The sequence below is a fragment of the Lepisosteus platostomus genome, chromosome 6, assembly GCF_059453375.1.
Source record: "Lepisosteus platostomus isolate fLepPlt1 chromosome 6, fLepPlt1.hap1, whole genome shotgun sequence".
Taxonomy (NCBI): domain Eukaryota; kingdom Metazoa; phylum Chordata; class Actinopteri; order Semionotiformes; family Lepisosteidae; genus Lepisosteus; species Lepisosteus platostomus.
In genome coordinates, this window is record NC_142616.1 from 55,113,913 (window position 1) to 55,130,586 (window position 16,674).

The following is a 16,674-nucleotide window of genomic DNA, read 5'->3' on the forward strand; positions in this document are numbered from 1 at the left end:
CACTTTTCTTTTCACCAGATCATTCAATACCGTTATCTTCCAGATTTCTCTTTCCAAATGTTGTGTGAACTGTTTTAAGTTAAAAAAAATATTGTCTCTGCCATCGATAATTTTCAGTTCATGCCTTTATTCAATATTAAGATACACATTTTCTGCTCCTCTGTGTATTTTGGTGATAAGAGCTAAAGATGGTGAGATTAAGACTAGAATGGCACATTCTACCCACCAGGACTGACAATTAGTCCACACAGTATTCCATCTTACACTGCCTTAAATAATGAAATACATGATTTTGGCAATAATAATAATAATAATAATAATAATAATAATAATAATAATTGCTTACACTTATATAGCGCTTTTCTGGACACACCACTCAAAGCGCTTTACAGGTAATGGGGACTCCCCTCCACCACCAGGTGGATGTGCAGCATCCACCTGGATGATGCGACGGCAGCCATAGCCAATAACTGGAGCTTGTTATTACCATAGGGAAAATTCAAAATAATTCAATTTCTAATTTTACTATTTAATTTATTAATCATATCAAATGTAATTAATTTGCTAAATTAATTTGCTAATATGAAACCTAATCAGTAAGTGCAGTTCTCTAGGGAATTGTGCTCCTGTATGAAATGGAAAGCCCTCTGAACACTTTTCATGCACAGTGAAAATGAAACATATTAAAGCACAGTGTTGAAAGAATCGTGTACAGCATCTGCTCTTAGTAATATTTGGGCTGGCCATTCAGTTCAGAGATGTCTGGATGGACGTTTCTGTGACACATTCTTGAGAGGCTGAGAGGAGGAGGCTGACCCTATTAGTTTAAATTGCAGTGTACAAACTGTGTACTTCACTCACCTGACACTGGGTTACCACTCACTCAGGGTCAAACACAAGTAGAGCATGCCTGCGTCAAAGGGCTTAAATTATGAAGAACAACAGGTATCACTGCCAATGACTGAAACAGTTCCATTCTTTTTTCATATGATTTCCAAAATAGAGCCTTGCCTCTCCTTCTTGAAACCTTGAAGCAATCTGAAAGGTTTCAAGAAGCAGGGCAGGTCTCTATAGCCTGTTCCGTGTAGTTCAAAAACATCCATTAAGAGAGACCTTAATCTTTGAGGTCGTGAGGAGTTAAGAGTACCAGCCCAATCAAGACTCGCACGGGTTACCTGGATTCCCCATCAGATGAGCGTGGGACACAGGGCAAAAGGCAGTTCTTGAACTTTTCCTGATCTTCAATGTGAGACTCCAGTCCAGTAATAAATTCTTTAATTACCTGCAACCAAATACACACTCATTACCAAGACTGAGCACCGCATAAAGAGTCAGAATGGGTAACGACTGAGTTCTAGGCTGTATACTCACATTGGGATAATGAGGATGTTTCCTCAGGCTCCGCTGAAGTCTCCTGTGGAACATCGCTTGATCCACAGCTATAAAACATGCCAGATCCACTTACACCACCAACCAATGCCCACATTCCTGCTGCTGTAACCAGGGCTGCAAGGCTTAAAATCTTCAAACATTTTAAAATATTTTAGCAAACATTTTTTTTCCAATTACTTGTGTATTAAACCATTTAGATCAGGTATTCCCAGTCCATTCCTGTAGGCCCACACACCTGCTGGTTTTCATTCTGGCTGAGCTTAATTACTTAATCCAACGCTTATTTGAACTTATAGGTTTCTTGATTGAAACATCTGCAAGTTTATTTTTGGACTCAGAAGGCTGGGATTGTATGCTCTTTATGACTAACATGTACTAATTCTGCTGATGAACCTAACACTACTTTAAAACACAAAAATAAACGGGAAGGAAAGCATACCAGGAAACAGAGCCCACTTACTGATTTCGTTGGGCGTGCGGCCCTGTCTCAAAGCAATACCTGCCCCCCTCACCAGCTGGGCAAACACAGACTCCCCCGCGTCATCGTGCTGCGCTGTGGGCTTCAGGCTGCGCGTCCCATCACGACTCTTCTTGCTCTCTGCCGGGGGATATACCAGGGCTTGACAAGGACCCCAAAAAATTGACGCGCAGTACTCGGGAGGGGTGGGGGCAGGTGTTGAAAAATCATGTTTTTTTAATTCATCTCCACTTACTGCACCTTTGTTCATTACAGGTGTTAAGCTTCCTTATACATTACTGAGAGTGAGGATAATTCGAATTTCATTTAGGTTTACAGAATCTGAAACGTGTTTTTAAAAAAACCAAACATGTCCAAGAAGGAAAGAAAAACTGTACTGAAATAACATGTTTTTTTAATGTTTCCCATGGATTGTGTTAGCCATGCAGGTCTCTCAGCTTTGTGTATTTTATTACTGTTTTTTTGGAACCCTACTTCCAAATTCAAAGTTACATAAGAAAGACAACAAATGAGAGGAGGCCATTCAGGCTATTTAACCCATTCAGCAGCCAACTGATCAATCGATCTCATCTAGCAGTTTCTTGGAGGACGTCGGGGAATTGGCTTTAACCACCTGGCTGGGGGATTTGTTCCACATTTTAGCTGTACAGTAGCTGTAGTCCTGCTATCACAGGGAAGGGCGGTGACGTCACCAGCTCTGGTAAGCCGGCTCTTACACAGTACCTGTCGGCCGTATGCGTTACAATATCATCATGTCTGCTGCTGACTAGCTCTATTATCAGGGGACTGCCATATTGAAGGACAAAAGGTCTGATTAATTACACCGAGGAATACTTTTTTTTTAATTTAGCAAAAACTTGCATTTTGTATTTCTGTCTTAATGTGGCAAAAAATAAAATTATGACAGAAACCAAACCACTTCAGCAATTTCACCGATGACTGGGCTTAGGATGAAAGCAGGTTTGGCAGATCCTAGCCGTGGATTTTACTATCTCACTCTTATGATTCTGGATTATTTTATCTCAAGAAACTGAGCTGCAGGTGATATAAGGCAGGTGTTTGTGTGGGTAGGAAGGTTGGGGGCAGGACAGGAGGCAGAGAAGTATTGTTCCAAAACAAAAAGCAATCAGGGTTGTGCAGTCCTGGTACTGGAGGTCCCGGGAGGATTAACTCTAAATGGGTGACAGAATATCAGTTTTTCTAACTGCGCTACTACTGCTGTATCGAAAAAACACAGAAATATCTACAAAGCGAAATGGATATACAAATGGGAATTATTAAGAACTGACATGTCTACTCTGTGCATTTAAAGTTTAGAAAAACGAACGTATTCCGAATTCGTTTGAAAGCAATGTCTTCCTAGAGCAGGCTAAACAAAGTTTAATAAACGCATAATTCTGCATTTCTGGCATCATCAATGGATTACAGAGTAGTTTTTTTTTACTTACTAGACGTGACGGAGGCGTCGCTTTCAATTTTATCCAAAGAGGAACGCCTCTTCTTTCGCATCATTTTGATCAAACCACTGGTCCTGCCTTAGCGGTGTGTATCTGTAAAAATAAAAAAAATAGTCCCACAATTGTAACCTCAGGAACTATTCGTGTTACTTATTTGCCCTCGGTGACATTCCAAAACATATGAGGGAATTAAACACATTAAGTCATAAACATAAAAATACAAGGACAACATCCATAGTTTTTATTTGGTAAACAGCAGCTGAAGACTGCGTCAGTAAGTCAAGATTTACAGTTGCAATTCCTTTATTTTCTACTACGATTTCGTGCAGACTAGCTAATTTGAACGATACATTTACATAACCATTCAACGACAGAAAATACTCAGACCCACCAGAAAAACAGACTCGCTGAAATCCCCCTCAACCAACAGGCTGTAATTCAGAAAGTTACTTTCCCGCGCCAGTGTTTGGCAGCGGGTTAGGGATTGTCGTCAAATTCAAGGATGTATACGTCAGCGAAAGCCGGAGTACATTAATGGGGTGAACTGATGCAGTACAGTCTCAGCGAAAACTGTACATGTACATTAAACCAACGACATAGCTGCCAGCAAATAACAGTTTTTTGGATAGCTGTTGCATTGTCTTAGCTATTTTGTTTTGGTTTGTTTTTTATTGGCAAAACGTGCTGTAGTCGGAATTATTTCCTAATTTACAGCCCACATTTTAATTCGACCCTAATTGAAAGGGCATCTGATCTGATGTTCGGGACTATTTCCGTGTTGTTCCAGTCCCGGCCATTGGGTGGCGCTGTAGTTTACGCCTGTTCCTTCCTGTTCTGTTGACCGCTCTTTCTCAGCAACTCATCAGTGCTCTATCTACTCTTCGGTGCTCTATGGTCTCTCGCCCTGTGTAGCTCCCGACTTCCTGGTTTCGAAACGAATCATGGCTGCTTGTACCAACAAGAGCTGATGCAGTTTAGGTGTAGGGTTTTCGCCTTTGATTAAATCGCCGTACAACGAAGAAGGGAATCCGGTCATTTCGAAAGCTGCCCCTGAACTGAATGACTGAAGGCGTAGGTTGCATAAACTTCTCTGTTTGGATTGCTTTTATATTGAAGTTATTTAATCTCATCTTTCCGCTACTGTAGTAGAGCGTTTCGTTCATCTCCAATAACTATCGACATTTGCACATCCTGTGCGTCTGTTCGTTACAGGTATTAGACTTCCTTATACATTAAAGAAAGTGAGGATAATTAGAATTTAATATAGGTTTTTATAATGTGAAACGAGTTTTGAAAAAAAAAGCATGCCTTTGAGGAAAAGAAAAATGTTTTGTTATAATTTTAATGTGCTGCCCGTGTTACAGTAACTATCATCACCGCTAGAGGGAATTAATGTGTGCTATTATTATTAATATTACGTATATTACGCTTCGTATGTATAGTTTTTTAATCGTTTTTAACTCACCATTGGTTTGCCACAAAAGAAGGAATTCGGTGGATGATTGTCTGAACAATTCTCTGGAACCAATAGGGAAAATGACAGTGTTTTCTAATGCGTGAAAATGTTGAAATTTCCTAATGTGTAATGCGTTTAGCTATCTTAGATCGCAGCAAAATCTCTCTTTTTTTAACTAAAGAAAGTATGGGAGTGCTTCTTAAGAATACGAACTGACAAAAGTACTTTTCCAGATTGGTTTCTGGAAAATCGCAGCTATGCTGTAATCCTTTGACTGATCGTTTCAGAGGTGGAGTAAACCTGCAAAAAATATATTTATTAAATAAGGAAGGGTGTCATTCTGCGAAACAGTTCCCGCCTTTGAACCGGTGGTTGGACCCTGTTGGGGTCACGTCCTCTCTGTCTCTGCAGCTACAATGGCAGAGCCTGAGCTGCTCCTGGACTCCAACATCCGCCTGTGGGTGGTGCTGCCCATCGTCTTCATCACCTTTTTCGTGGGTGTGATCCGCCACTATGTGTCCATCCTCCTGCAGAGTGACAAAAAGCTCACACTGGAGCAAGTCTCCGACAGGTATTTCTGCCTTGATGTCCCTCACTGCCTCTCTGATCCGGTCTCTGGCTATGCCAGTCCGGAATAGGGTTGGCACGCCTTTGGGATTTATTGATTTTCGTGATGGAGGCTTTCTCTTGCACCTGTTGGAAACAAAGCTTGGGGAGAAAGAGCCACTTGCGATTAAAGGAGGGCACGATGGTGGCAGGGTTAAAAAAGTAACAAAAAAAGGAAGTTTACAAAATTAGGGAGGCCCATCTAGCCCATTTAATACGTAGCAGTCGAGGTGAACCAAGGATTTCAACTGTATGTTCAACTGGATATTGATTTCAACTGTATGGCTGGGTAGTTCCGTATTCCCCCAGCCAAGATTGTCCTTTGGACATTGGGAGTCGAACCCTGACCACCTGGTGAAAACCTAACAGCTACACTATATGGGAGTACCGCAGTTTTCCTGGAAAAGGTTCCTGGAAATGTCAGACATTTGTCACCAACTACTAATGCTCATTCTGGTTCCTGAAGTAGGATTCAGTTGAGCCGCCCCCACAACATGAATTGCCAAACTGTATTTTGTTAACATCTGGATTTTAGGTTTCTATCTCAAAATGGTCAAAGTGTGAATTCCTGTTAATGAAGATACAGCACAAGTTTCCTTAAGTGCACCAGACTCTGTAGAAAAACACGGTATATGCTTGCTATTTTTTAGACTAAAAAACCTCTGAAATTCCTAATTCAAAACTGGAAAAAAGTTTGATGCACTCTTATTTCGCCAGGATTCTGTAATCCTGGAACCCAATAATTAAATGATCTATAAAGTCGGGATGATTGCTTGTTTAAGAAGCTTTTGAGGGTCAAGATGCGCATTGATGGGTTGTTGTGATTTTCACCGATTCTCACATTTGTTTTTTTAACCCTTCAGTCAGGTATTGATAAGAAGTCGAATTCTAAGAGAAAATGGAAAATACATCCCAAAACAGGTATGTGCATTTTAATGTTTGATGTCTTTACACAGTAAAATATGTATTACTGTGATACACAGACGTGTGTTGATTAAAAACATCTTTAATACACTGCATAGAAAGCTTTGCACCGCATTCCTTCTAACCATTTGGGCTAAATCATTATATACATTTGCTGACAAAACTGCCTATAAAATCCTCTTTATCTTGTTTTATTTTAGTCCTTTTTAATGAGAAAGTTTTTCTTCAATAACCAAGAAGATGGATTTTTTAAAAAGACTAAAAGAAAGGTTGTTCCACCTTCTCCTATGACAGGTAAGGCATTCTAATAATACTAAAATAAAAGGTTTATTTTTTAATATATATGGTAATAAAAAGAGCATATAATAACATAAAATAAGGGTATAATTTTATGCTATGACTGAATTTGATTACAAAGTAGTAATATGGCCCAAACTTAGAAGAAGCAAGTATTTATTAACACAAATTAACACAACATAACAAGTTCCACGTATTTACGTTTAGTTTGAGTTCAAGAGTCCTGTCTTCTATAAACACAGAAGACCAAAAAGTCCCTCCTTATAATCTAAATAAAGCAAAACACCTTGATTCTCCATTCTGGGAATTCCAGATTAAACTGACTGAAAAGATTCTTCCATTGCAAGTATGAAAACGCTAAATATGGGCTTCTTTCCTTTCAGATCCCAGTATGTTAACAGACATGATGAAGGGCAATGTGACCAATGTGCTTCCTATGATCCTCATTGGAGGCTGGATCAACTGGACCTTTTCCGGGTTTGTCACCAGTGAGTTATAGAGGGCGTCCTTGGGTCTGTCCAGTTCATAAGCAGATCCTCGTCTTTCAATTCCTGCCATTCTTATGTTTTGGGAAGACGTAGCTCAGTGCTGCTGCCTACAGCTGCCAATGATTGCATCTGGTTATCTTTGGTTGTGGAGTTGGGTGATGTTAGGAAGTTTCTCCTCTGCTCTTGAGCTGCTAGAGGAGCTGCATGAAGAGAAACAAATACAATATTGGAGAGACGGCTTCTTAAGGAAGTTCTGTTAGTATTTTTGATATTACTTTGTAAAAATGCTTATTTTTAATGGAAAGACTGGAACACCATATTGCCTAAGCAATGTTCCAGCACACATTTGTTTTAATTTTATATAACAATGTGGCACTTTTTAAAAGCATTACCTGATTATGATATCTCCAGAGTTTTTGCTGCTAGCTGCTCCTTAAGATGTTGTTTTTACAGTAACAAACCTCCATTGCATAAATTATAGGTGACTTCATTGTTAGATTGAATTCAGGTGTCTCCACTGTTACTTCTCATGTTCTGTGTCACATCCTTGGTTACAGCGATTTTTAAGTGTGTGGTGGTTTTTAGCTCACAAAATTGCACTTATTCCACTAACCTCACTGCTCACTCCTCCAACTTGTAGAGACATATTAGAAGGCTACAACGCATACAGTTTTTTGCATCTCAGTGTTTCAAACCTGGACTCTTCTCTGCCCACACAGCTAAGGTGCCATTTCCTCTCACTCTCCGGTTCAAACCGATGCTCCAGCAGGGGATTGAGCTCCTCTCTCTCGACGCCTCCTGGTCAGTGCTCCGTTTTTTTTCTCTCTCGCAATAAGTGTGCGCGCGTGCTCACTGTTGTACGTGATTCCTCAGTCCATGGATGCTTTCCTTTGATGTTTTGTGCCGTCTCTGCATCTGCATTTACATGCCTGGACCCTTTCAGGAATTGTAGACTCTGTGTTCCTGGGCTTGCCTGCATGGTCTTGGCAACTGCTTGGGCTGAATAGAAAATGCGTCGTCTCTTGTGTCTGTCTGTGGTGGCCTGTAACTGCTCATCTGAACATATTTCCTCAACACAGTGAAGACGTTTGGGTAGGATGAAACTCCCCTGAAGCAGATGCCTATGAGCCTTGTGCAGCTGGTATAATAGTGCTGCCAATAGCAATCACCATGCTGTAAACAGCCAAATAAATGTTTAACAAGGCATAGTTAAGGTCATAGTTAAGGTTTTGTTTTGTTCCCAAGCAACAGAGCAATGAAGAAAGTTTGGTGGGGTAGTCTGTGTATGATATTCATGCCACTCTACAGATATCTCGGCCCCCCGTAGGAGATGTAAGTGCAGCCTCTGTGTATCTGTATCCCTACGCGGATGAATTTCAATAACCCCTCCCCTTGTTTGTATGTTTAGGGTGAGCTCAGCATCGTGGTATTTCCTGAACGTGTTCGGCCTGCGCAGCATGTACTCCCTTATCTTGGGACAAGACAATGGTAAAGTACACAGTGTTCCTGAATATCATTCTGTGCAGTCCCCCCTTACTTTCCAACTTTGCTTGCGTGCTAGTGTGCCTCCTTCAATGCATATGGCTTCTGTTAAGTAGCTCGACCGTGAGTGAGGATAAGGCCGTGAACCAAGAAAAAAAGAAATGCAAAAAGTAAAAAAAGAAATAAACCTTTGTGCTGTAAATGTAGAGTCTTCACAAAACCACTCAGATAGCTGGGCACGAAGAACTGTGTGCCTTCCTTCCCAAACGAAAACCACTTCTTTTACATCACTCTTCTGAACGTCAGGCTGAAGACAAAACTGTCTAAAAATAGATCGGGGCCAGTCCTGTTTGAGCAAAGATGTCTTTGGGATGGCAGCCCTCCAGTTAAACACAGGCCAGGTTGTTTCTGTTGTTGTTAACAGCAACAGGTATCTACCCTGGCTTAACAGTGTTTGAGAATGTAGTGGTGTACATCCATGGGAACGTCTTTCACCGTCACATCCCCTGAGCCCGCAGAAAACCACTGGTAATTGAAGAACAAGCAAATCTCCTTAGAAAAGTCCAGTTTAATTTGCCTCTGGTGCCTCCCGGGTAAGGGTTCAGGTTGTCGTGTGTGCCATGTTTGAAGCATATCTGTCCCAAAACTCCCAGCTTTTATGACGATGTTGTGCTGTAGCATTGTACGGATAATTACATGAGGAAGTACAAGTGATGGTCCTGATTCCAGCCTTCAAATTGATTTGTCCCTCATCAAGAGCTCTTCTTCATGAGGACTGTTTTCCTTAATGCCATCGTACACACTCCTACCTTTGTTGGGAGTAGACTGTATTGAGGTTCCCACTTTGTTTTTTTGCATTTTTATCCTCTTCTACACAGCAACCTTAGATCACCACCCACCATGCTAATTTTTAAATGAAAGGATTAGGATATATATTTTTATTTTGTCCTGTCAAAAATAACGGACATGAAATCTCTTGCCAGTACTTAACTTTTCATATTAAAATCTTGATTTTAAAAAGTTTCTAAAATTCTGTTTATTGCGGTCAAGAGTCTGTCAAAGACCGTGGTCAAAACAAATTGTTCCACGGTTTTCCCTTCAAATGTTCAAGTTTTTTTTAAGGATTGTTATAAGCAAGATGAACTTTAAAACACCAAATTATATGCAAGGATTATTAATGCTGCTTGAAAACTCCTGAAAAAAAGCATAACGCATAAGCATAAATTGTATAGGAAAAAGAAGCTCAAACAAAACATTTATTAATTTTACTGAATAGGAATCTCTTGCTCTAACTAGATTCAGTTTTTCCACAAATAAGTGGGTTTTTTTCCTTCCCAATTCCACCTTGAACTACATAATGTTTTTCCCACTCCCAATTTTGCTTACCGAAGCCCATCTGATCCCACGTCCACTGCAGGGCGGTACTTTTACTCCATGCTGACCTGAGTCATAGAGTTTGGTCCATCGTAGGTTTAATAATCATGACGGTGTCTCGGTACGCCATCTGGTGCTAAAAAACGAATCAAACAGCTTTCCCCAGCAAGCCAAAGCATTAGAGTAAAGATTGCAGTTGACAAATGTACCTGAACTGGGTGTGAATCTACAGGTGCCGATCAGTCCAGAATTATGCAAGAACAGATGAGCGGAGCTGCCATGGCCATGCCTGCAGACACCAACAAGGCGTTTAAGGTACGAATGACTGAATGACTTGGATGTGTATCCTTGCCATAGTTACCCAGCACACACAACGCTCTTGACTTCAGCGACTATTGACCATTCGCCATGGCAAGATGTTCATAGTCAGCTTTTCAACAAAAAATGTATAGGAAAAATAGAGACGGACAACGTCTAGCTACAAGTAACAAGCGTTATTATAGTGCTTTGGAATATGTTACAGATCTGGGAGCCCATGACAGCAGGCCAGAACTTAAAATGTCCATGCCATGTCTTATTATAGTGAGATTACATCAGCAGGTTTGTTGCACTGCGCTCTTGAAGATAAGCGAATAAACAACTATTAGTTCTGTGTTTTATCAAATTGTTTTCAGGTGCCCTCCCTAGAACACAGAGATCATTATAAAAACGATGTTATAATAATAATAATAATTGCTTACACTTATATAGCACTTTTCTGGACACTCCACTCAAAGCGCTTTACAGGTAATGGGGACTCCCCTCTACCACCACCAATGTGCAGCATCCACCTGGATGATGCAACGGCAGCCATAGTGCGCCAGAACGCTCACCACACATCAGCTATCAGTGAGGAGGAGAGCAGAGTAATGAAGCCAATTCACAGAGGGGGATTATTAGGAGGCCATGTTTGGTAAGGGCCAATGGGAAATTTGGCCAGGATGCCGGGGTTACACCCCTACTCTTTTCGAGAAACGCCCTGGGATTTTTTAATGACCACAGAGAGTCAGGACCTCGGTTTTACGTCTCATCCGAAGGACGGCGCCTGTTTACAGTATAGTGTCCCCGTCACTACACTGGGGCATTAGTACTCACATGAGCCGCAGGGTTAGCGCCCCCTGCTGGCCCCACTAACACCTCTTCCTCTTCCTTGTTTTGAGAACAAGATATATTGTCTTGTTCTCAAAACATTAAGCATAACATATGTGAGTCAGACACTAACAAAATTCTGCAGAGAGAACTTTACATTCCCTAGGCGTGATTAGGGAGAGAAATGGTCCCGGCTGCTTCATTATTTATTAGAATGGGATACAGAGAACCCCTCTTTGTTGACCCCAGAGCACATTGTAGCTGCAAACATTAAATTTAAAAGCCCTCCCACACTGTTGGCAAAGAGAACGGCTATCTGGTTTGTCTTCAAACATGAAATAAGGAAAGATAAAAGCAGATAACTTCTTTAGGAACTGTTTTCATGAGTAGATTATATCATATAAAACAGGTTAAATGAATGATACCAGAAACCAGAAAAAGAGCCCGTAATCTGAAAACACTTGTATTGGTCATTGCCACTCCAGTCAGAGGGTCAGCGCAGCTCATTACCAGCTGTGAGCTACCAGACATCCTGGATATCTACTCAAGTAGATGTCTGAAGGAGGCCAGGTCATTCTCAAGGACCCCAGTCATCCCAGTCACAAACGGTTTTCCCTCCTACTTTCCGGTAAACGGTACCAAAGCATTCGGTCCAAGTCCAACAGACTACGGAACAGCTTCTACCTCCAGGCAATAAGACTGCTAAACAGCCAACCTGCAGCTCCTATAGCAAGTCACCTGTAATGGCTACATGGACACACAGTTTTCACTGCATTCAGCATAACCACACTACTTGTATATATTGCATACACCACGGACACATACTGTAGCAGCTCTACTCATATTGAGTTTTATTCAATTTCTATTACATCTATTATTATGTAACCTTATTTTTCATAACCTCAATTTTGTGATTTTTGTGATTTCTGTGATTCTTGTGATTTTTGTGAGCTCGCAGAAAAGACATTGCATTGCCAGCGACTACTGCTGCACGCTGTATTGTTGTGCATTTGATAAATCAACTTTGATTTGATTTATTTGATTTCTTGTTATCCAGGCTGAGTGGGAAGCCCTGGAGCTGACTGACCACCAGTGGGCTCTAGAGAGTGTGGAGGAGGAGCTGATGAGCAAAGACCTGGATCTGGATGGAATGTTCAGCAGCGAATTGCCCACTGGCATCTTCTGATTGGCCAGAGCATGTAGTACTGACACAGTGCTGCAGATTTCAACAGCAGCTGGATGGGGAGAGGATCAGAGCAAGAGCTGCATGAAGAAATGACCAGGTTTTTCTCGGTTGAACATTGTTGATTAGGAAGTCAAAAAAACAGCTGCCTACATTTGTATTGATTGCTCTTTCTGTGGATGTCCAGTTCAGGAGAGGAAACCCTAATTCTTCGAGGTTTGCTGCGAAATGCTTCATCAAACAAGCTCATATGTTTGTATAACTGCGATTTTGATTTTACCCTCCCTCAGCGAGGTGCAGTCAGTGGAAATCAAAGCTGCTGTACCATGGTAGACTCCTGCATTATCCCTGTTCAGGATGGTTTAGCCATCTCTGAAAAGGTACTACCAGGAATTGAATACTGGTTCGCGCAGCTCCTGGCATAGGGATTGTACATCACAATGCTTTACAAGAATTACTTGGCTCTGCCTCAGTTTCAGCTCGTTTTATTTTTGTGCTGCCTCTTCATGGTGTTAGTGTTCTGGTTTCTGTCTCTACCCTTCTGCACCCCTCCCCCTCAACACTAATCCCGTCTTTGAGTTGAAAGCAAGGCTGGCTGGCTGACACAGCTACATAATTCTGACTCTTTAACATGTACATATTCAAATGTGTAGAATTCAACCATTGATGTTTAGTGTAGTGTATTTTTTTATATTTATTTTCCAAGCCATATTTCGTGTAACATTCCCTTCTGTTTTGTAAAGAGACGGTTTTGACTAGAGTTGTTTTTTGTGGTTTATTTCTCCTCTCATCGTAGTCTTGTATATTGTTAGCATTAGGGTAGTAATGTAAGTTGATTCTTTGTCCAAAATGGCTGACCATCTGAGGTTTCTGTTGTCATGGTGATGGGGATCAGTATATAAATACTGGTAGTAATAATATTGTACCCCCAGACTTTGAGAGATGGAGTTAAGTAATTTACTGGCAGTTTTTACATTGTTATCAAGTGCATTTATGATATATAAAAATCTATGATACACTGTGATAATCTGAAATGGTCAAATAGTTCAGTATGTAGAAACCTTGTGGGATTGGCATTTGCTTGTAGATGTTCTGATTTTCCTGAAAATACTGTCCTGTATGCAAGACAAAAATGTCCATTTAAATCAAGGGGGCTTTACTCCAGTCCTGTAAGGGGCAAACCAAAAGGTTTTAAAACATCTTGCTAAAGGACGTTAAAAAATCAACAGATGAGGGCTTTTGAAGTGTTTAATTCAGGCAAAGTGAATGAGTAGCTCAGATAAGCAGGAATGCTAACATCTGGAATGAAAACTTGTAGACACTACATGTGGTCTTCAAATACTAAAGCCGTACAACATTTTCAATAGTTTTTGAAAGTGTTAAGTAGAGAGTTTCCACTTGTAGTTGTAAAGCTCCCAAATAAGGCTAGGAATACAGGCATTTTGGTTATTTGGTGTACTCTGCTGTTTTATTACACTTATGTCAGCATGTGTGAAATAGTGTGTGTGACCAGCACGTGTGTGGTCTGGAGCACTTGATGGAAACTGTTTGGCACTTAGACACAGCTATTGTGATGGCAACTCAAATCTATAAATTATCTTAAAGCTGGTTTCTCAGGTTGCTGTGGGTGTTTAAAAAGGGGACTGTAATAGGGTTTGTGACACAACATGCCGTGACAAGTTAAAGTTGGATTACTACAACTCTGCTCAGATGTTTGATTCCATATTGTTTAATGTGAGGTGCTTCAGAAGTAGTTGTTTCAGATGTTCTGATATTATCTTGGTCTTTAAATTAATATCCCTGAAGAGATAATGACACTACCAGAAAAAAGTGATCCTCATTCCTCCATTACGATGCAACTAGTAATAATTTACAGCTATTCAGGTAATTTGGAACAAATGCTTACTTTAATTTTCCTGTCTTGAGTCTGTCAAAATCAATGATTGTGGCAATTTATTTTTTCATATGCAACGGTCTCATGAATGCTAGCAGATTTATCACACAGTTCAAAATGCAAATGTTTGTAACAAAATAAATGATTAAAATTATATACCACTACAGCTCATTTTTATTTAAAATCTAAGAAGTTGACTTTTTTATTTTATTTTCAACAGCAGCATTTCAAGAGAAACAGTCTTAACCAGGTCTTGACGTTTATTGATGAATTAAGCCTTTTAATTTCACATCACAGTCTTTGCTCACAATGAGTCAGTTATCGACTCAGTAAGTCAGCGCCTGAAATGAAGGTGGTGTCAGATGCTTTGATTTGTACTCTCCGGTTTAGCTAGGGAATGGAAATGCCTATGAGGAGAGACTGGGGTATTCAGTGTGCCTAGCATGGCTCAATGTTAGCACCCTACAGATAAAGAGTGCACTCTGAGCATGACTGGAGACAGGAAGTTATTGTGCTGACATCACTAACGAACTTGGCATTGCACAGTGTTAGCAGCAAACTCTAAAGAAGACACAAAAATTCAGAGAGTGCATGGAGCACCAGGAAGGAAAGTCCAGGGTACACAACTGTGTCCAATGACTGGTAGCTGACATTATGCCCTCCAAGACAAGAACACTCAATTCCACACAGATCCTGCTATGCTATGAACCCAGATTGAAACTCTTCTGGCCTCAGGTGGCTGGATGTCTGTCTAAACCTAACCAGCAACAAGAATTACAGCATTATTGCACTTGTTCAGGAGAGGAAAACTTTGCCTTAGGAAAGTATTTGTAACCTAATCAACAATGTTTGATATTGAGGCCAGGCTGTTACTGACATTCCTGGGGATGACACCTGATATTGACACTGGATTTTTACAATTATGGGGATTGTGCTTGTTCACTGATAATAAAATTATAATTACCGTCTTCTGTGTTTTATTGGCTGATTTAATTATATTTTTATCATAATGTATAATAAGATGTGAATTATATTTTTAATATTTAATATAACTGCATATTCAAGACAATACTGTGTGAAGTAGTTTAATAATCTGAGGGGTAATGTAATTTTTGAGAAACCACTGCTCTTAATTCAAATCAGTGATCCACATTCTGGGATAGTAAAACGAGTTAAATTTGCAGATGCTACCGAATTAGGATTAGCAAACACTAGAAGTAGCAAAAACATTCACGAATATGTACATGAAATTCAAGATTGAGCAAAAACTTGGCAGATTATGTTTAAAGTAGACAAGTGCAGGGTTTTGCATGCAGGGAAAACATAAAAACATGCGCTATAAATACAAAATGGGAAAGACGCTACTTATGAAAAAGACTTAAAACGATTATGTTGACATATAACAAATTATTTCAATTTATATCTCCTAGAAAACATGTGATAGCAATTAAAAAGGCAAAAAATGTTAGGATATATACAGCAGGGAATTTGAATCAAGGGACAGGGAATTAAAATTGTATAACACTAGTAAGGTCTCATTTAGAATATTGTCTACAATTTTGGTCACGCAAGAGAAACGCAAACATTCTGGTTGCGCAAATATTCTGGTGCTTAAAGGAACTTCATCCTACACTGACAGGATGTATGAACTGAACCTTTTTATTCTTAAATAGAGAAGACAACAAGAGCATCTGATAGAAGTATTCAAAATTAAGTGCACTGCAAATTTCTCCAAAACGCAGAGAAAAATGAACCAGAAGGCACAAGTCGAAACCGTATGGAACTGTATTTTAAAACAGCACTTGGTTACACTAAGACATGTGGGAGTGTGGATCAAGTTGCCCAGCCAACTTGTTGAAGCAGATAGCCTGGCTTCTTTCAAGACAGCTGGTTGAGATCTCCAGATCAATTAACTACTATCAAATCAGCTTGATGATTCAACTGACTCCTCTTGTTTTGTAACCTTTTATGTTTTTGTCCTAAATGGTTTTTGAGAAGTATATACAGGTAAATGTTAAATGCATATATCGGTGTCAACTATTGAATATAAAACTGTTTTTTAAACTTCGGTTTTGGTGTCCTAAATTACCTGTCCTCCATATCTATATTAACATTGAGTAGTCCAATGAATAGGCTAGAGATTCATCCTTGAAGTCATGGGAAAGAGTGTAAGAACATTCAGTGAATGCTGAAGAATATTTAAATCGCAGTTTGCACGATTTCATTGATATATATGAATTATGCATAATGTTATAATCATTTTGTTAGTTTCACATTCAAGAAAGCATAACTGTTTTTTAAGAGATTTCCTTACATATTGAATCAAACTAGCCAGTCGCGGCTTCGACTTTAAATAAACCCTTACAGGTGTTCATTTTAAAATATTTCAATGTAGGTGTACACAGTGTAATCTAAACAACGTGTATTAACGAAGCTCCCAACCGGGGTCAGCACCAAAACCTCCCATTGGCGTGCTTCTGCAATGGGATTGAGGTCATGACCCAAGGGAGTCGCG

General features: G+C 40.0%; 2 protein-coding genes and 1 long non-coding RNA gene across 6 annotated transcripts in view; 1 reads left to right on the forward strand and 2 right to left on the reverse strand.

Moving 5' to 3' along the window:
• The window catches only part of fancd2 (FA complementation group D2), a 36,212-nt gene extending 32,208 nt beyond the window's left edge, over window positions 1-4,004 (reverse strand). The window contains exons 1-5 of one of the 2 annotated variants that reach the window (XM_088636393.1): window positions 3,719-4,004; window positions 3,319-3,420; window positions 1,853-1,990; window positions 1,372-1,439; window positions 1,176-1,282 (exon numbers count right to left, since the gene is read on the reverse strand). In XM_088636393.1, the coding sequence (XP_088492519.1) occupies window positions 1,176-1,282; window positions 1,372-1,439; window positions 1,853-1,990; window positions 3,319-3,382 (377 nt within the window). In that variant the 5' untranslated portion in view covers window positions 3,383-3,420; window positions 3,719-4,004. The remainder of the gene's footprint in view (window positions 1-1,175; window positions 1,283-1,371; window positions 1,440-1,852; window positions 1,991-3,318; window positions 3,421-3,718) is intronic. The other variant, XM_088636394.1, reaches the window with a different exon arrangement.
• Window positions 4,005-4,234: 230 nt separating this feature from the next.
• On the forward strand, window positions 4,235-14,313 carry emc3 (ER membrane protein complex subunit 3). Of its 3 annotated transcripts, none has more exons than XM_088636409.1 (9): window positions 4,235-4,402; window positions 5,195-5,354; window positions 6,253-6,310; window positions 6,514-6,607; window positions 6,994-7,098; window positions 7,818-7,899; window positions 8,507-8,586; window positions 10,187-10,269; window positions 12,140-14,313. In XM_088636409.1, the coding sequence occupies exons 1-9, from the start codon at window positions 4,387-4,389 to the stop codon at window positions 12,266-12,268; spliced, it is 807 nt and encodes a 268-aa protein (XP_088492535.1). In that variant the 5' UTR covers window positions 4,235-4,386; the 3' UTR covers window positions 12,269-14,313. The 3 variants fall into 3 exon arrangements, with proteins under 3 accessions (XP_088492535.1, XP_088492536.1, XP_088492537.1); XM_088636410.1 differs by having other exon boundaries at window positions 4,239-4,398; XM_088636411.1 differs by having other exon boundaries at window positions 4,400-4,539.
• Window positions 6,750-7,818, reverse strand: LOC148661912 (uncharacterized). The gene is made up of 2 exons (XR_015939642.1): window positions 7,491-7,818; window positions 6,750-7,298 (listed from the first exon to the last, which is right to left on the reverse strand). It is a non-coding gene; the product is annotated as an uncharacterized LOC148661912 (long non-coding RNA).
• Window positions 14,314-16,674: the final 2,361 nt, after the last annotated feature.